The sequence below is a fragment of the Corvus hawaiiensis genome, chromosome 30 (assembly GCF_020740725.1).
Source record: "Corvus hawaiiensis isolate bCorHaw1 chromosome 30, bCorHaw1.pri.cur, whole genome shotgun sequence".
NCBI classification, from domain to species: domain Eukaryota; kingdom Metazoa; phylum Chordata; class Aves; order Passeriformes; family Corvidae; genus Corvus; species Corvus hawaiiensis.
The window spans coordinates 204,764-220,052 of NC_063242.1; the positions used below are offsets into that span (position 1 = coordinate 204,764).

The 15,289-nt window shown below is 37.5% G+C and overlaps 1 protein-coding gene across 3 annotated transcripts in view; it reads right to left on the bottom strand.

Annotated features, from left to right (window-relative positions):
- The window catches only part of PTPN3 (protein tyrosine phosphatase non-receptor type 3), a 165,064-nt gene that overhangs the window by 87,663 nt on the left and 62,112 nt on the right, over positions 1-15,289 (bottom strand). For all 3 annotated transcript variants that reach the window (XM_048289437.1, XM_048289436.1, XM_048289438.1), the window contains exon 2: positions 8,992-9,146. In XM_048289437.1, coding sequence (XP_048145394.1) covers positions 8,992-9,146 — 155 coding nt within the window. The remainder of the gene's footprint in view (positions 1-8,991; positions 9,147-15,289) is intronic.

Below are 15,289 nucleotides of genomic sequence, written 5' to 3' on the forward strand. Positions count from 1 at the left end.
GCAGTGTTACTGTATCAGGCTGTTGGCCTCTTGTGAAAAGCTGCTCCCATTTTTCTGGAGTAAAGTCACATGTGGAGAAAACAATGTAACAACACCCAACTGTTGAGAGTACCTTTTCTCCTCCAGCAGTCCCCCGCCTTATTTAACTTTCAGAGCAAACAGTTGAGGTCTCACAATAAACGTGAGTCCACACAGGCCTGTAAAGGCTGTGTGGTCACTAAGAGCAGCAACATTGTCCCCTCCTTCTCTACCCCAGCTGGACATTCCCACTCCCCACCTTTCGAACAGGCTACCATTCCCTGGCATGGTCAAACCACAGCACTGATCAAATCCCACTTTTTTCTGAAATAGCATAGGCCTAAAATCCAGCTTAGAAACTGAACTGTCAGTGATAGGTAAGGACCACGCAACCATGCATTCCTTGTCACACAAAGCCATGGCACCATGTATCTGTAAGGCAGCTCTGTCCAGCACCATCAGTGACATTGCCTCCACCATGCAGACTGAGATTTGTCCATCAGAAATTATCCATATGTGTACACAAGAGGGCCCTATGGAAACAGCAGATGCCACTCTCTGAAATAATGGGCATTTCCTGACACCAGCAAGTTCATCCTTAGCACTGACCATATTTATTTCCTCAGGGTTAGGTTTTTATAAGCAGAATGTTAAAACACTTTCAAGAGTCATCAGGACACCTGCACAATTCAGAAGGCTAATTGCACACCTATGGTGCACACTTTTGACAGCACCTAAATGAGCTCCTAAAGTTATATTGTGACCAAAAGCAGTAATTACAGGGAATGGGACAGATACTTTGATGAAAGGAGTTCCAGTATCTCAGGTTTCATTACAAATAGGGCCGGACAAGACCACAGAGGGTGGATTCTTCTGCTAATTTTTGGTTTGAATTTCAACACTTCTTCACAACAGCATTATCTCCCAATTCCTTTCTCAGTTTCCATGCTTCCAATCTTTCATCCCAGTCCAGATGCCTTCACCTTGCCTCTCCCCACCCCCTCACAATTGCATTCCTCCCTCTCCCCCAGCATATATGAATTGCTAAGCCTTCTCACTGCTTCCCTGTAAGGACAAGCAAGCTCCCTGCTACGACATTCTTGCTCAGCAGTCACAGTTCTCTCTTTGCAATGTTCCCATGGGTCTCCCAACCCTAAACCCAGCTGTTCAGCCAGCACTAGTCTTATCCATCTACACATCTATTTACTTCTCTTCTGCCTCTCAACATTTCCTAGAAAAAAAATAATTTCCAGCACTACTTTTAAGTGGTTCCAGTCCTTGCCCTCTGATACTAAAAGCAGTTTTTTTCCCAGTGCCTAGATCAAGCACCCACTCCAGAAATCTAAGTAAAAAATGTTATTTTAAATTATTCAAGTCTTCTTGTTAAAATTCCAAGTTATAAGGGGTTTTCTTGTTTTTCAAGGGAATGTTTATTTCCTTAACTTTGGCATTGTTTTAAGAAACACTTGAATTCTTTTTCAGTCTATATGCCTAAAAATGACCACACAGCTCACGCTGCACAATCTTCAATTTACTTTGTACATTAACAGTTTGGAGACCTAGGTGTAAAGTGAGGCAGACTAAGCATGTCACACCACTGCTTCTGAATTTTGACATCAATTCCAATACAATTCATAGCCACAGCATATTCAGATATTACAATGTGTCAGGTGCTTTACAACACATCCTATTTTCACTCCCCTGTGCCATAGGAGGAGGGCAAAACAACACAAACACTGCTCAGCTATACTGGACATTTTAATCAAGTTCTTCTTAACCCTATCAAACATTAGAGCAAGTAGTTAAGATATGCCTAATTAAGCTCTTGCTTTTCTACAATGAAATTTTAAAAATTATGGATATTCCTTACTAGTCTGCACTTCTATAATAACACAAACTCTTAAGATAACCTTAAGAATTTCAAAGGTTTTACTGAAAAGAAATATTTTCAAAAAGTTTGAGTGTTTCCACCCTGAAAAGAACTTTCCATTTATTTCACCTTCATGACATCTACCAATCCTTATTCTGAACTGTTCAAAGCTTTGCATCAACCACCTCATAACCACACACTATTCACCTCCATTTAAATCTGTCTTCAAATCAATTACACCTTATGTTGGATAGGTCAAAAATTAATACTTAAAGCAGTCAAATAATTAACACCTATTACATTCTACCCATGCCACAACAAGTTCCCACAACATTTAGGGGATTTAAATTAGTCAAATTCAATTTTTAGTAAGTTAAACAATTGTGAAGAGAAAATAGCCCTTCATTATTTTTTAATGTAAAATACTGCCTAGAATCTGGGATAATCAAGACTCACTGCCCTAGGAACTGCATAAACTTAAGGTAAAATTGTTAGTTCCTTGGACTAAAGAGGTAAATATGCAAGTAAAGTTCTTCAGTTTGTTAACTTCTTCAAGGTAAGTGGTACAGAGTGACAATTTAAGAGGACAGTGCAATGTAAAGCATATTTCCCTGTCCTCTGCAGAAGCTTTGCCCCCACTGTCTGGTGATGATAACCTCCCAGTTAAACACCACCTAAGCTTTTGCAAATTCACTCTCACTTCAGACACAATACCAACTGCCCCTCATGTGCTGTTTGAGGACCTTTCCTAATTTAGCCTGTAACACTAATTTGCAACCAAACAGCTTGTGTCCTCTGGTCCTAAAAGATGCATGAGCTTGAACACAGTGCTACCACTTTCTTTTAATTTCTGCAGTAATTTTACACACAGCTAATTAGCTCTTCTGCTAACTCTGTCCTTTTCTCTTCTCGGAATTTATTTACCCACCTGATGCTCTTATTTGAGCTTGGAAGATTTTGTTCATCTAGAATAAACAGAACAGGCTCTTTCCTCTTTTCAGTCTTCTGCAGAGCATTCTAGTTGTACTTTCTATGCCTGCCTGACTGGAACTTTCCTCTTTTGTCTGCAAGTGGCCAGGATCCACATGTGACATTCCCTGGAGGGTTGCCTCAATGCCAAGACTAACATTGTTAATACTTCCTTGACACTGGCTGAAGATTCTTGCCTGGTGCATGAAAGCACTCACCTTTTTCAGAACAGTAACACACGAGCAACTCAGTCTGCAAACTGTTGTTTGCAACTGAAAATTGAGCTTATAAAAACATTACCTCATCTCATAAAAGCTATTAGTTTACACTACTGATTTCCCTCACTGCAATTACTCCTTATTCAAGATAACCTGCTACCTCATATTCCTGTATCTTTTTATTGTTAATAAGGCCTCAAACCTGATATTTTTGTTTTGAAAAAGTTTCAAGAGCAATAGGTTAATGAAATCTGAGAGACAAGAATTCTCTTTATGTCCTTGCACTATTTATTTTCACCAAGATCTACTGCCACCTCCTCAGCCAACTCCCTGTCCATCCCGTAACTCTTCTAGATTCCATACACTTTAGCACATATTTCCTGTATAAAGGTCATACAAAATATTTATCCAAGGACAGAGGTTTAACCCACTGCATTTCCTCTGCCTCACAAAATTATTTAAAACACACATGTATATAAGGTTAATCATTTCAGTTCTAACTTTGGAAAAATCACCCCTCTGTTAATTCTTTCCTTCAGCATTTATTATGAAGTCATGCCTCACAAAGGGCTAAGACTAACAAGCCTGCTGCAGGGCAGATCATTTTCTCAGTGTCCTCAAAGGCATCATCAAATTTCATACTGTCTTACTGCTTTCCAGTTGAGTATACTGACCCGTCTCAATACAAAACTAAATATTTGCTGCCAGCCTGAAACTTCATACGGCAGTTCTTTCAACATGCAGGGACACAGAGCAGCATTAAACTGTCTTGTACTATCAAACAGTACTGATTAGGAAAATCTGGTGACAGAGATGCAAAAATTCTGCGTATTGCATTTTTCTATGAGTGGCTTAAAATTATAAAACTCACACTCACAATCAAAAAGAACTTTTAAGACTTGTAACTCTGTGCATTATTTTAAATATACTGGTAGTAATTGTAGGTGTTCATTTTAACAATCATATTCCTTCTCAAATACTGGAAGAAGAAACTTAACTGAGGTGGAAGGGAAGGAAAAAACATTCCTTACAATTTGAGCCTCAATTCATGCAACTTTTTGAATTATTACAGCCTCATCATCTTATTTCTAGAAGGAAACCCTATTACAAAAAGCCAACTAGCCTAAAAGCAAAAATCACAGGTAATAAGACAAAAACATTAACTTAGATAGACAATGCAATTCAGAAGTGATCTGACGCTGTCAGTTTTATCCCTTCTCCAAAGTCAGTTTACTGGAATGACATCCTTCCCAAGTGGTCATTCCTGGTAAATGGGTCAAAGTAGAGCAAACCCAGAAAATTTCTGCATGATTATATCAAAAGTTACAGAAAAATTTTCATTATTGCACTATGTAATATAATAATATAATAAATACCTATTAAACACACTCAAGCATGGTATGTGAACGAATTCTGTATATATCAGAATGACAGCAAACATTTTCCCCAGGTGAAAAGCCTATGCATTATAGCCTTAGAACAAGACAGAAGTGACATCAGAGACAGAGGTGAGTTAACCTTATCACAAAACTGAAACACCTGAAGTTTTACTGGGAGCTTCATGAAAGCCTGGATATAATTAAAGTCGAGTGCAACATTCAGTACTAAATGCAGTCTAAATGTAGTTTTGAAAGAACATTTCCAATTCTCATCTTCCATGCACCTTCTATTCTTTGCCTGGACTTTGGACATGTTCCATCTAAGTACTGAAACACATAATGGTGGAACAAGAAAGGCCACTTCAGCCTTGCATAGTTAACATACATTTCTCTTTGGACTGTAAGCAATGTAGTGGAATGTGTCTGTCTGTACTCCCACGTGAACTTTCTTGATAATGATGACCTAAAACCAGCACACATAAGTTATACTGATGAACTCTTTGTGACATCATGAATACAAAATTCAGGTTCACCAGAACTGTAGTATAAACACCTTTAAATAAAAACAATGAACAAAAAAGCCAATCACTTCATTACTCTGACAAAGCAACAAATCCAGGAGAAAAATGGCACTGCTCTCTTGCAATTAAGTCTTTATTTACAGCTGGTCAGGATACCAATATTCTTTGGGATAAGTGACTAATAAGAACAAATTTTCAAAACGGAAATTATGTAGCTATCTTCAGGTTTCTCAATAGATAGAAAGTTCCTCTGGTTATATCCATATGCAAAATCTACCTTCCTTCTTCCTTTTTCCATTTCTAGGATACTTGGGTTTTATTCACCCTGCTACAGACAGAACCACTGGGAAAACAAAGTACCATCTGAAGTAGCATTCATCAGAATGATAAAGAAGAAAGAAACAGATAAGTATAACTACAAAAGTGCCATGCATTTTGTTAACAAAATTTGATGAAAATCAGCTCTGTGGGTTCTACAAAGATCCTGTTTCTAGAGAATGAAAAGAAAGTTTTATCTCTATTCTTCCTGTTCTCTTAAAGATGCAGTATTTTGAGATACCATGAATGTTCTACCATCATTTTAAAGATGTCAGTACTAGTTCAAAATTCCAAAATATATGTTGTTCCCAGCGTTGTAAGTTTAGACTATTTAATCTATTATCTTTCTATTAAATTTAAATCCACCCCATATTCCATAGTCTTGAACACATTTGCATTGTCAACAAGATAAAAGAAATGACAACATAGGAATATCTATTTGTTTAAACTTATAGTAAATTTATCTTAAGTTTCTTCTCACCCACAATGTTTCTTTTCTTTAATGTTATTTTTCTACATAATCTCCTTATGGCTTTGAAAGAAAGAACTCCTTTTGCAGTAAGAATTCTGTGTTCAGAGAGCTGCTCCATGACAAAGCAATGCTCAGTTGTTTTCAGTCCATTGTCATTAGAATGAGAGAACTCTCCAATTCCACTTATGCTATTAAGTGCACAAAGGCCAAGCTGCAAGCATTCTGCTTTTCCACTTTTACTTTCCACTATTTGTCATTGAAAAACATAATCCTGTCAATGAACATAAAGCCTACTTACGCATATGTGAATATTAGCCTAATGTTAGCTCAAAGCAGAACATCTATCCAAAATTTGAGCCTTCACAGATCAGAACCAGGTACCATTAGATCACAAACAACCCTGAAAAATTTCCAACCTTAATTTTCCACTGATAATGCTGCAGAGAAATGTTCAAGAGAAAACACTACACTTTACGCTTAGAAGAGGTGATCTTGTTCAGTTCCCATTCTCCGAACTCCAACAGAGGAGAAAAATTCAACATATTTCAGCAATAACTGTAAAAGCTGAGAAAGTAAAAAAACTAGAAAACATATTTACAATATCCACAAGACATAGTAGGTCTTTTTATCCATGTATCTTGTAACTATGTCTAGTCACTTCAGAAAGCACCTTCATTTTAATAATGTAGTACTACATCATTTAATACATTTCTGCTAATTTGTCTTCTGGATAATCATGCCCTGTGATATGCATATTTAATTTATTTAAAATATGGAATTGTCAATTAACCTGTCATCCAGAAATGAATTAAATGTGGAGAAAAACATCTTGATACCAGAAACAGTTTCTTTCTCTAAAGCAACACAGAAAGACTTCACCAGTGGGGAAAATCTGTTCAGAGCAAAACTTACTGTCCTTCAGTACATGGCCAACTGATTCCCAGACTGATCAAGGACCCAAGTTATTCTTTGCTCAAAGACATGAAACTGAATTATGTTGGCAATTAAAATAAACACACACACACACAGAGTCAGGCAAAAACTTCACAAAGCTTAATTTTTCTGCTAATGTAAGCAGAACTTGGACACAAATTTTCTGCAGCTGGCTGCAAACCCTTTTGAAAAATGGTCCTTATGACACTACCAGAGTGTGGCAAAGCCTATTCTTAGGCTGATATCAAGGTTAAATAATCAGGAAAGGCCATCCTCACCGAAAAGTGCAACCTCCCTCATTACCAGTATGACAGCTCAGTACTCAAAGAACATAAATCTTCTGCGAAACCTCTTCCTTTTTGTAGTCCATAATACAGCAGGGTAGCCACACTCCCTGCTTGTTTTAACTAGAGCAATATTGAGTCCTACATCACTCCTATGCAGTTCAGCATCACAGCTGCAGTAAAGGAGGCCCTTAGAATTCCTGGATGAAGGAGGTAACCAGCAGTGATACCCTAGGGGTATGCTGAAGGTAGGGAGAGAAATCAGTTGGGTTCGGAATTTTAAAAAATCATACAATGGTTTAGGTTGGAAGAAACCTTAAAGATCATCCAGTTCCAACTTCCCTGCCATGGGCAGGGACACCTTACACGACCCCAGGTTGTGCAAAACCCCATCCAGCCTGTTCTTGAACACTTTCAAGGATGGGACATCCACAGATTCTCTGGGCAACCCATTCCAGTGCCTCACCACCCTCACAGCAAAGAATTTCTTCCTAATATCTAACCTAAATCTACCCTCTCTCAGTTGGAAGCTATTCCCCTCTTGCTCTATCACTACATGCCCTTGTACAAAGTCGCTCTACAGCTTTCTTTTAGGTACCAAAAGGCTGCTTTAAGGTCTACATAGTTCCTTCTCAATGGTACCCGTATTGCCCGCACTGCCTAAAGCAAATTTCACTTGTATAGTGCGGGACTTCAGGGCAAGAACTAAATGTAAAGCTGTGTAACCATCTGTTTACAAAGAACAAATATACTACTATGCATGGATTTAAAAACATTTTTAATTCCTCATTTTACACAGATCCTTGTGTGAGGCAGGGTGGTGTGTTGCAATTATGCCAGCTCACTAACAGACAAGGCAATTCCTAGGGCATGCTGGAGACAAAGAATGGAAATTGTATACTAACATGTTGCTCCTTCTCTTTCTGTCCTTCTACCCCACTCCCCAATATTACACACATATATGAATACATAGCATGCAAAATACATACTAAGATGAGACTAATGCTGTATCTACTACAGTGAAAATAACCTTTCTATGCTATCAAATAATTTATATTTCAATTAATATCCAACAGACAAAGTTAAAAAACAAAATCAGTCTGCAAAGAGAACTGTAATAAGACTTGGGATAATACAACTTTCGGGTGCAGTTTTGAATGTCCTGTTGGAAAGCACCATGTACTCTAAGAAATGTAAACATATGTAAACATTTTGCTTCCTCAGCAAAATGCTTCTTCTCAAATAAGGTAAATTGGATAAAATAAGTATCATATAAAGAAATACACATAATTCTACTTAAATTTATCCACAGTTTTTCTGCATGGTCAGATAATTCTATTGAAAGTTGATTGAGAAGTGAAGCCATTTCCTTTGTTTTCATTAAAAAATAAACTGATATTTTAATCAGTACCAAAGGTTATAAACCTTACAGAATAAAAACACAGAGTACAAACCTCCATTAATCCCTGTTCCCTGCCCACACCCATATAAACAGACTCTATTGAAGTACAAAAGACTGAACAGAATAGTCCTACTGAGCCACAATGTCTTCACTGTTTATATCATCTTTGCATTTCAGAAAATATGTACTGACATCACTACAAGAATCTGTAAGGCCTCCTCCTTTCAGGAGGAGACCTTTTTACCAGTCCTTTGAAGGAGAAGCACACCCCAATTCGAGAGTTCCCTTTACATATAAATTAGTTATTCATAGTTGATAATGATCACCAGATCTGTTTCTTCGTGGGTTTTATATCATATAGAAGACCTTTTTCCAGATACAATCTTCATGCCATGATTTTATGACATTGAAGTTGGTTGGCTTGAAAATAAATTAAAATAGCACATTATAAACTCACTTCATAATCAGTAATTCTGCAATTTGTTATGGCAAAATTACATCTTCAACATCCTTTGGAAATACCAAATACCTCAGGGTGGCATATTTCATCTGCAGCTTTCAAACAAATTTCTATGTATTTAAAAAGAAAGTGGTTTTCTGAACTTACGTTGACTTTGAAGCTTTGTACTGAGCCATCCAAAAAGTGGACGTTACAGATTATTTCTGATCGGGTTTTCTCTTTTGGTAGCTCTGATGCTCGTATGTTATTTATCCTCCCACCTAAGGCTCGTAAACGGGAGTTCATAACTATTGCTGAATAACCTATAAAACAAAAATTATGTTTAATGACAGTTCTTACAATTATCTATCTTTGCTTTTCAGAGTAACCCACAACATCATGAAGACCCCAAGTTAACAAATGCTTCTTATGTAAAAGAATAAGTTGCAAAATTAGCTTGTTGTAAACCAGAACATAAATGCATACCTATAGAGGGGGCTCCCATGTTCTAAATGTGAACATTATCAAGAGAATCACAGGTAATCCTTGCAATGTATACCTTGGTTAGGCATGAGTCACTGCCTTAGTTTAAATCAGTAAAAAACCCAAACACCTACTATAAAGTAGGAAGGCAATGTCAAGGCAGGTTTTTATAATCTGTAACTAGGAAACCCCTTACCCCTTTTTACATTTCCTACATATTTTTGCATTTACAATACAAGTTTCACTACAATAATTCTGTTTACTCTCAACTGACAGAACAGTCTCGAGTTAATGCAAATCAGGTTCTATCAAGTAACACATTGTTTCAGGAATATATACACAAACACCATATGTAAGGCAAGCAGAACCTTAAAACATGTCAATATTTTACACTCTAGCATACATAAATTCATGAAGCCAGAAATTCATATCAAAGAAGAACATGCCGCAAGAAAAAAGTTATTTTGTTGTTTGGGCTTTTTTCTTTTTAAAAAAAAGTCTTCATGAAAACCAAAACTCTCAAAACCAGTGTTTACAAATTAAAACAAACAAAAGAACATCCCATCAAACAGAAAAAGCCATTCATTGAAATAAGAGGTGAATTCAATTCAGACAAGCCTGTAAACATTTCAAGCCTCTTTTCACTGGATCAGTTTACCAATTAACATCACAGCGTTTAAAGCCAGTTGGCAAGCGAAGCAGAGGATAGTTTTCCAGGTTAATTACCATAGCAATTACCAAACCATGCCTCACTTATAAGGGGACAGCTACAAAGGGACTTGCATAATATGAGTGTCACATAGACTGCTGGCCAAGCAGGATAGGGCCTATATGAGTACTAATTTGCCATCTCCCCTTTTTTGTGTATCTGCCTTAAAACACAGACTGGCTTTTCTTTTACTCAGCTACAGAAATTGAATTTAGAAAAAAAAAAAATCCCACTTAAAATACTGAAGCATTGCAGCTACCACACATCTCTTCAAAAGGGTAACATGAAAAGCATGAAGAGCCATGACATGTAAAATTATATAAAGTGGGGTTTTTGGGGTTGCAAAGGCAACAAAGCAGCGCAGTGATCCATCTTCACTCATCTATGTGTAATCTACACTCAGAAGCAGCTAAAACAATTGCCTTCTCATAGACAGCTCAGAAGTCAGACACACATAAGCATTCAACACTTCCAACAATACTCTCATAGGTTTTTTTGTCCGCCAATTGATAGTTCACCATTGTATATTTTCTAAAATCAGAACTGTAAACTGTCAAGACTCGTTTTTCAGCCAGCATGCATTTTTTTTCCTAGGAAAAGGTGTGGTTTGGAGGTTTTAGCTGTTTGTTTTCTCTGGCTCTTTTCTTTTGTTTTGTTTTTAAAGAAGGAGATAAAAAGGAAGATGTAATCTTTAGGAGAATTATGAACAATATTTCCTTATAAACCAGCAAACACTCATATTGCTTTGCAATTTTTCTTGATATGCAGTTTGCAGTTAATCACAGTATGTTAATTTTTATTTTTTTTATATCCAGAAAATAGGCTAATTCAGGAATGGTTGCTGTTAAATAAAACATACAATTATCCAATTATCAAGAGTATACAAAAAGGTGATGACAAACTAGGACTGTAGAGGAAGCCTTCAATCTCACATTCTCTAATTTTCTAGCAGCTAAGTTTTAAACTACTTATTCAGCACTGTGTTCACCTTTCAGCAAAAAGTCAAGTAACTACATGAATTATACCACAAAGTCTTTTCTCCACTGTCCACCTCAGCTGGCAAAAAACCCCTTCTCACTTACAGAAACAGCTCTCTACCCACTTGTCCACTGATGGGTAAGAGGAAGGTTATCCTTCACTGTGGGCCAGCCACCAGATGAGAATATTTTTGGCAGCCAGATTCAAGGCTTCATCAGCCTGGCCTTCAGGGCTCAGTCTGCATTGTGACGCCTAATGCCCCCAGCACACAGACTTCTCCCCTCCTGGGGAAAAAAGGGTATTTGACCCTTTTGCTTATAATCCCCAACCTCTCTTACACTTCCACCATTCCCTTTCTCTGTGCCCTAATTATCTTCAAACTTTGTCAGGCTTCAGCAGAGAGCAACATTCACAGGAGTCTCCAGCACTCTGCTCCTGATCTACCCAGAGAAAGGAAGAAAATAGTGCACAGCCCCTGAAGCCTTAGCGCAAAACATGCTGCAAGTTAAGCTACACTTCAAGACCCTTCAGACATTTTGATGCCTAACCCTAATCACTCTCCAGAAGAGCATTACTATTTTTTCAAGCAAATTATTTTTTACAATTTAGCTAGATCTTGCTACTCACTTCTTCAAACTTCAAATGCAGAAGCCAATACAATAGTATCAATAACATTCATATACGTATACGTGCTTGCTATCCAGAAAAACAAGAAAAAATCACCAACCAAAAAAGAAAGCTCTTACAACTGCAAGAAAATAAACCTGAGTAAGCCAATTGATGATTTTTATTTAAGTGACTGTGCATAGTCACACAAGAAATTACAGGTTCATTTCAAACCACGGTCTCTCTGTAGGAAGCCCAGCCTGTCTCCTGGACATCCTGAGCTATCCAAGAACTAACAGTAACACATACTTACATACTGCAGTTCATTAAAAAACAAGAGGTGCTTAGTTTGAAATTTATAGTCTTGTGCTCGATTTTCAAACTTACATTTGGTTTAACACCTTCAGGTGATCTGCTGGACGCTGGGTTATATGCCCAATGCCCCAGGTGAAGCAGTAAGTTGGAAATTCATCATGAGAAATTCAAACCTGCTAGTGAGACCAATTTGCATTGGGTTCACAAATGAAAAACTGCAATTCCTTTCTTTTTACAGTTTTATGTAAAATCACAGCAGCAACACAGAGTTCATGGTTTGTGCTTACGGCGTGCAAAGAGCCCCAGCTGGGGATGTCCTTGACAAAGCCAGTTGACCACAGGAGCTGTGCCAAGACAGGGACAAATGGCTGAGTGTTTGGACACCACAGCCATCAGTCAACCGGAGCTCAAGGGGCCTAATCAAGCCTTAGGAAACTGTCACCAGCTGGAGCCCCCAGCAGAGAAAGCCACACCTTCTACTTCCCACCTCCATGGCCTTGAGCACCACTGTGCAGAAGTGAGCTCCTGAGGGAGCAGTGTTACAGGTGTCACACAGCAGGAACCTGCCCACACCACTTTTCATGTCCCACCTCAGCGTGCCGCATGCTCAGCTGCAAGTCTGCAAGGAAACAACTTTGTGACTCCCTAGCCTAAAGAGCAAGGGAAGGAGAACAGGAGGCAGGTGAGCAGCGAATTGTTGGCATCTACTCCATGACTTTTCATCCATGTGTTTAAAGCTGTATTTTAAATAGGGCCAGGTTGCTGGAATGGCTTGAGCACCCCAGTGCAATATGTAGAAGCACACGAAGGAACCTGCAAGGGCAACTGCTTTTGGGGAAGGCAGAGGGCCCACTGAGATCCCCAGCAAGACCAGAAGCCGGCTCTTAAGCCTCAGCAATCACCCTCCAGCCCTGAGCAATCAGAACCAGCCATTACATGCAAATCTCAGTTCCTGTTTGTAGCCTCAGGAAGGAGGCTGATTCACAAATGAAACCAAAGAAAAAAACCTGTCAGACAATTTTGAACATTATCAACAAGTCAATACTTAAATATTTTTTCCCCTTTCCCTAAAATACACATGTCAAATCCAGGCAGTTGGGAGCTGTATTTTAATTAAACAAACAAACATAACCACCCCCAAAACACAGTTATTTTCACAATTACAAAGTATAAAACAAACATGTGGAATTCTATCCCATAATGAAATCATGCAATAGGCTTACAGGAGAAAAAAATACAAATACAGCTACAGAAAGAAGTTAATGTTTTCCAAGTACATTAAACACATTTCCGGACAAGTTTGGTTATGCATGCCTTCTCCCACAGTAATGCTGCAGTCAAGCAGAACAAAAATAACATGTTCTCCTCCTCTTTCGTATTGAAGACTGACTTTTAAAAATATTTTTTCCATACTAGCATTTGATTTCGTTCCAACTTGCTCGGAAATTGTTGTTAGAAAAATTTAAGACTCTATTATCAGTATAACTACCATTAATTTCTTTTTTACCAAGGAATAAAATCAAGGGCAGATCTGCTGAGTATACATTCAAGGATCTTCTACACATATTCATACTCTGTATAACTGTGAACAGTTTTGTTGGATTTGTGATTTTTTTTTAAATAAATCATTTATTACCTTCATTTCATTGGGTAAATGGGGATAATTTACTCCTGTAAGTGGTTGCATTCATGTTTTTTCTAGGAAGAGACTACTGCATTAAGTTTTCTCTGTTTATTATAGTCTTGACTGAAAACATTGGCCTCTAAAAAATCATATATATTGCAAAATCTGTGGGAATGCAATTTATGAAAGGCTAGTGCTTTTAACCCACTTTCATTGTCTGAGTGACCATCTCTGACAAGGAAGGGGAAAACTGTAGCACTAAAGATATGCCCAAGTCTTGTATGTCCTTTAAACAACAGTTACATTTTCTGGTTATCTGTCCCTTTACTTAAAAGATACAAAATAAATTAAATGGGAATAGTAAGAGGTAGAACAAACTAAAGGTGTCTTTCTAACAATGCATATCCCTAAGACAACTGATACAAATGCTCTTTAGCATGCATCAGCCCATGTAGTCAAGAATTATTCACACATCTCAAAGCCATATCTATCATCAGTGCATCTTGACGACAACTAAATTATTCAGCCAGATTTTCCAAATAGAAGAATTAGGTTTAACTCACTATCTATGAAAACCAGCTTCTGCTTTCACCATCTGCAGAGGAAATACTTCATATTTTCTACATTCCCAATGAGAAACTAGATGCCTCCCTATTAATAAAAAATTCAGTTCTTTTATTTCAGAGGAAAATCCCAAGAGGTATTGACCACAATACAAATTACCAGGCTGCATAGCCTTACTTAGAACAAAAATAAAGGTTAATATCGACATTGAAAGTTGGTGCATGTGTGTAGATACACAACTTCCAAAGCAGTAGCGGCAAGTTTTCAAACCATTGCTCCTTAAGAAAGGCAGCAATATCGTTATAATTGAGACTCTTCACACCAAGGTTAAAATCAACATCAATAAAATTAAAGATTTGGCTTTCTTATATTTGCTTCCAGTGGCTGACACCTGTGATATTTTCAAGTACAGCAAAATTATTTATCTGTCATATAGGTAACCAATAGGTCTACCAAAGCATTCTAAGAATGTTATCAAAAATTGCACTAGTAAGGCTTAAATCATTCTTGTTATCATCTTAAGTTTTCCAGAAAAATACAGCCTATAGGCAGAGATTCTTCACAGAAAATTAGTCCATATAAGCAAAAAACCAGGCATTTTGAAGTTATACCTTAAACAGGTATAACACGTATTGCCAGCTCAATATTTACCAGAACTAGTACAGAACAGAGCAAAGAAAAAACATCCTTCCGCAGTAAAATATAATGATACCTCTTCTTCATTTAATGGCCCTTAATGCTGGAGTTCACCCACAAATAAGCCTTCAGGGTGGACCATATACACTACGACACCTCTATTTGTTTATTTAGAATGTACTTCAAAGCATTTTAGTTTCAATGAAGGTCGTTACAAGGGAAAAGGGCTTGTTCTAAAAACAAAAACCAGACCACAAGTAATTGTGAATACTCTTTCCTCCTCTAATCTCCACAAAATTAGAATCTAGCTTCTTATTTCACTTTTAAAAGCCAAAAAGTAAATAAAGTAGATTTGTTCCTATGTCTAGAAATCAGGTTCCTACCTATCTACAGTAGTCATTGCCTCTTAGAAGAGAATCCAATATATGCAGTTGAATAAATTTTTAAAAATCTCCACACCACTACAAGATGTTAGATGTTTAATTAGTACCTAAAATGAAGTTATTAAATGGCTTTGCAAGCCCTTCCTGCACTTCATTCAGCTTTTCATT